The 5,247-nt window shown below is 41.3% G+C and overlaps 1 protein-coding gene across 4 annotated transcripts in view; it reads right to left on the bottom strand.

Annotated features, from left to right (window-relative positions):
* The window catches only part of NBEA (neurobeachin), a 274,737-nt gene that overhangs the window by 25,075 nt on the left and 244,415 nt on the right, over positions 1 to 5,247 (bottom strand). For all 4 annotated transcript variants that reach the window (XM_017854162.1, XM_017854160.1, XM_017854159.1 and 1 more), the window contains 2 exons: positions 2,699 to 2,891; positions 758 to 829 (listed from right to left, as the gene is read on the bottom strand). In XM_017854162.1, the coding sequence (XP_017709651.1) occupies positions 758 to 829; positions 2,699 to 2,891 (265 nt within the window). The remainder of the gene's footprint in view (positions 1 to 757; positions 830 to 2,698; positions 2,892 to 5,247) is intronic.

Below are 5,247 nucleotides of genomic sequence, written 5' to 3'. Positions count from 1 at the left end.
TGCAGCCGCGGACCATCACCGATTGACCGGCACTCCCTAGTGAGATGACCCCAATACCTCAGTTGAAAATGCAGAAATCACCGGTCTTCTGTGTTGCTCGCACTGGGTGTTGGAGACTGGAGCTGTTCCTATTCGGCCATCTTGCTCCGCCCCCAATTTTTTTGTATTTTTAGTAGAGATGGGTTTTCACCGTGTTAGCCAGGATGGTCTCCATCTCCTGACCTCATGATCCACCCGTCTTGGCCTCCCAAAGTGCTGGGATTACAGGTGTGAACCACCATGCCCGACCTTTTTTTTTTTTTAAATTTAAGTTCTGGGGTACATGTGCACAATATGCAGGGTTGTTACATAGGTATACATGTGCCATGTTGGTTTGCTGCACCCATCAACTCGTCATTTACATTAAGTATTCCTCCTAATGCTATCCCTCCCCAGCCTTTAAAATCTTTTGAATCCTTATATTTTAAATAATACTGAGCTGTTAGAGAACATTTTAAGCTGAAAGAAAACACAGTTTGGAATTATTTGCCTTATTTATAACCAACTTAAATGACCTCCAAAAATATCAAGAAATAATTGCTTTAATACCAAAAAGTTCTTAGATGTCATATTATGATTTAGACAGCTCCTTGATCATAATTTGATATTATTAGCAAATTAATCTTGGAAAAAAATTATTTATCTATCTTATGAAAAATAACTATACATGAATATGTGGATAGTATCCATGAAAATTTATTCTTTTTTATTAACATACCAATTAATGGATCCATTTCAATGGGAAGATGGTGGGCTTGATCCAAGGAGTATCCTGGAGCTCCTCTGAGGCCTAAAGATTAAAAAAAGAAAAACATAAAATTCTCAGAAAGAAGAAATTTCCTAATGGGCAGTGTTTGATGATGATTTTACAAAATGCGTATTTGCTTAAAATTATTTGGTAAATTTTCTGATTCAGTTATACTATGCATCTCGCATCTCTGTAGACAGCTTTACAAAACAATCACAACAGGGACTTCAGGTTTCCACTTATGATGTAGAAGGCTGGAAAGAGTTTTGTTTCTGTTCTAATGATGAGAAAAAGCTGGATAAATAGAAGATCGTAACATTTATTGAACCCATCCAAAAGCTAAGGTTACTGAGCAATCAATCAGCCTGAAATCAATGAAAGGGCTATGCTTCCAAGCAGGGATGGGTATGAGCCTGGGCTCACCTGGGGCAGGACAGAGGAAGCTGGGGCTCCCATCCAAGGGGGCCTTTTTTTCAACACATGACAAGTAAATTGAAGGTGTAAAATTGGGCCACACCTAAAATCTTAATCTCACTAAAAGCTACTTTCAGAGGATTAATGTTTAGGGCTTGATGAAGTTCATTAGTCATAGTTTTTTCACACGTGATTATATAATATATACAACACTTTTGAACAATTTTAAGTAAAAATTTAGTCCTTTATAGTTTTTCTCAATGCAAAACATTTCTAGAGCCTGTCTCCTGATAATAATATAGTCATAAATTTTCCTTAAGATATTTGCTGCCTATCTCTGATTGAATGGAAGTAGCGTTACCTTATGTTGATAATATCACCAATAACCTTAAAATAGGTGCACTTAGAAACTCTTAGGAGATAAAGCTATGGTACAAATCACTGTATTTTTTAGAGCAATGTAGAGGTCAGTGGAATAGAAAGATTCAGGTTATTTCGGCATGGCTCCGCTACTCAATTCTGGAGACAGGGGGAGTCCTCGGCTTCCTGGGAGATCTCAAGTGGTGAATTGGGCCAACTAAATCTTTTGGTCACATCCACTTCTGCCCTGGTTAAGGATCAATATGTCTAAATGTGTTTTTTTTTTTTTTTTTCCAACATGAAGTCTCACTCTGTTGCCCAGGCTGGAGTGCAGTGGCGCGATAGCTCACTGAAACCTCTGCCACCCGGGTTCAAGCGATTCTCCTGCCTCAGCCTCCCGAGTAGCTGGGATTACAGGTGCCTGCCACTGTGCTTGGCTAATTTTTGTAGTTTTAGTAGAGATGGGGTTTCACCATCTTGGCCAGGCTGGTCTTGAACTCCTGCAATATGTCTAAATGTTTGCCACAGCATTGTGTCGCTTCAAGATGTATTGGCTGGTACTTTCAGGAGTGACTTTGGAGAAACACATGTGAAATATGAAATCACTGGAGAATTTAGATTTTGTCTTTTTGCAAAGATTCTAAGCTCTGCAAAAACAGCTGGTGCTTGTTTTGTTTATTGCTGTATATACAGTGCTTAGGACTACTTGACACATAATAGTCATTCAAATATTTGCTTGTAAATTACTGATAAAGAGAAAAGAGGATTTGAAGCCAGCATACAGAAACCCATATTCAAACTCACTTCTGTTTGATATAGGAAAAAAGTGGGGTACATTTTTTTGCAGTTAGGCAATAGCAGAATAGAGTAGGAGGACCTGAATTATTGGCAGAACTGCTTCAATCTGTCAAATATTTATTGAGTACTTAACTATGATCCAAGCATCCTATGAGGCACTAACATACAGCAGAAATGAAGAAGACAGATAGGAGTCACCTAGTTGGGTTTGACAATTATTTATTTCCTCTGCTGTTTTTTGTAGATAATGTGGAATATGAGCTAATCCCAGCACACTTTTTTACCTTCATTGTAGCTTTTAAGAAATCTTTAGTAAGCGATTTGCTCAGGCACACATACCTACTGTGTTGTGCCATCTGTTCACTGCAAACAGTCGGCTGCAAGTCACTGTCACCACTGCGGGGATGGTCAAGTGGGGCAGGGTGTTGGCTGCCACATGGGTTACTGGAGAATTTGAAGGAAACTTCAGCACCATTATCACATCCTGTTGCATCTGATCTTTAAACATGAGTGGACTCTGTGGAAGGAAACACTGTTGAATAGAAAGGGAAGAGAACAGAGGAAGACAAAAGGAATAACACAGTTAGTGAAAGGCCTAGTGAGAATGAGGTTAAACAGACAGGCTAGCACGAGCACACACAAGGAGGAAAGGCCACATACACTTTGTTTTTCTTTTTTTTGAGACCGTGTCTCACTCTGTCGTCCAGGCTGGAGTGCAGTGGCCGGATCTCGGCTCACTGGAAACTCCGCCTCCCGGGTTCACGCCATTCTCCTGCCTCAGCCTCCCAAGTAGCTGGGGCTACAGGCGCCCGCCAGCACGCCCGGCTAATTTTTTTTCAGTAGAGATGGGGTTTCACTGTGTTAGCCAGGATGGTCTGGATCTCCTGACCTCGTGATCCGCCCGCATCGGTCTCCCAAAGTGCTGGGATTACAGGCGTGAGCTACCGCGCCCATCCCACCTAAACTTTCATACTGGTGAATGTCTGCCCCAAATCAAGCAGCTTTGACTTGGGGATGGCACAGAGACTAGAGAATAAGAATTATGTGAAGTCACTAAAACAGGGACACAGAATCATTAAAGACCAGCCTCAATTCAAGTATCGCCACAATGCAATGTGAAAAGTTAGCTCATGACACACCCACACGATGTAACACAGTTATTCAATGCAGCTTAAAAATCAGTGTGAGAAAGTCAGTCAAATCAGTGACTCACATTTTTTACATGAAATATAAAGTGAATTGACTAATACTTTCATTTCTATCTGGTTGATCTGGGGTCATGACTACAGTCTAAATAATTAAAATATAATAGTCTCCATAAAGCAGCCGAGCGCTTCCCCGGCACAGTGCTCCCCAGCTTCTGCTCTGGCACTGACTGTTTATGGTTGAAGCCTTGTTTCTCCCTTCTAGGCTGGGAGCTTATGGAGGGCCAATGCTTTTTCTTCTTCTTTTTTAAAAAATTATTTTAAGTTCCAGGATACATGTGTAGGACATGCAGGTTGTTACATAGGTAAACATGAGTGATAGTGGTTTCTGCACAGATCAACCCATCACCTAGGTAGTAAGCTCCGCATATATTACCTATTCTTCTTGATGCTCCCCTCCTGCCACCCCCACCCCCAGGACAGGCCCCAGTGGGTGTTGTTCCCCATCATGTGTCCACGTGCTTTCTTCTTTCTGTTTTTAGCCTCTGTTTTGTAAACATCTAGCATGTGACTTGACAGAAAGTAGATACTATAAGTCCTACAAAACACTACAAATACCACCATATTAAAAACATAAAGTAGGGAGGTTGGAAATAACCATGATTTAGCTTTCATACATGTTTCATGATGGTTTGCAGTATATATGAATTCTCTGCTAGATGAACTTAGAAAGCTTAGATTTTCTTTATAAACAGTTTCATGCCAATTCAGTCTCTAACAACTTCCCCTAGGAAAGTAATGAATTCTGACTGGGCATATCTCCAGGATAAATATTTTTATTATTATTATTAAACACAGAAAACTAACATGGGAATAAAACTCTTCTGCCAAAGCATTTCATAAAATAAAGTGTTAGAGATATCCTCCTGGACAGTTTATTAAAAATGGTGAGGCTCCAAGGCCACAGCTCTGTGTCTACAATGTGGCCGAGGGTTTATACGGCAACAGCCTGAGCTTGGTGCAAACCTTTCTGTTAAGTCACACATGAAGGACCAACTGCAGTCAAAAAGTTCATTAGTGACGAACCAAGGGGAATGAAGCTGTTTGGCTGAGTTGTTGTAGGAAGGTTTAAAAAAAAAAAAAAAGTTTAAACACACACCAGCCATGGCGGCTTATGCCTGTATTCCCAGCACTTTGGGAGACTGAGGGTCCCCAGGAGTTCAAGACCAGCCTGGGAAACATAGTGAAACCCAATCTCTACAAAAAAATTAAAAAAATTAGCCAGACATGGTGGCACACACCTGTAGTCCCAGCTAGTAGAAGGCTGGGGAAGAAAGACCGTGTGAGCCCAGGAGTTTGAGGCTGCAGTGAGCCATGATCATGCCACTATATTCTAGCCTGTGTAACAGAGTGAGACCCTATCTTAAATAAAGATTTAAAACAAGTGCATTTAGGTCAGGCGCAGTGGCTCACACCTGCAATCCTAGCATTTTGGGAGGCCGAGGCGGGCAGATCACAAGATCAAGGAGTTCGAGACCAGCCTGACCAACATGGTGAAACCCTGTCTTTACTAAAAAGACAAAAATTAGCCAGGGGTGGTGTGCACACCTGTAATCCAAGTTACTCAGGAGGCTGAGGCAGGACAATTGCTTGAACTTGGGAGGCGAAGGTTGCAGTAAGCTGGGATTGCGTCACTGCACTCCAGCCTGGGTTGACAGAGTGAGACTCTGTCTTTAAAAAAAA

Source organism: Rhinopithecus bieti, unplaced genomic scaffold (genome assembly GCF_001698545.2).
Source record: "Rhinopithecus bieti isolate Rb0 unplaced genomic scaffold, ASM169854v2 scaffold_35538, whole genome shotgun sequence".
NCBI classification, from domain to species: Eukaryota; Metazoa; Chordata; class Mammalia; order Primates; family Cercopithecidae; genus Rhinopithecus; species Rhinopithecus bieti.
This window is presented reverse-complemented; position numbering and strand designations above follow the sequence as displayed.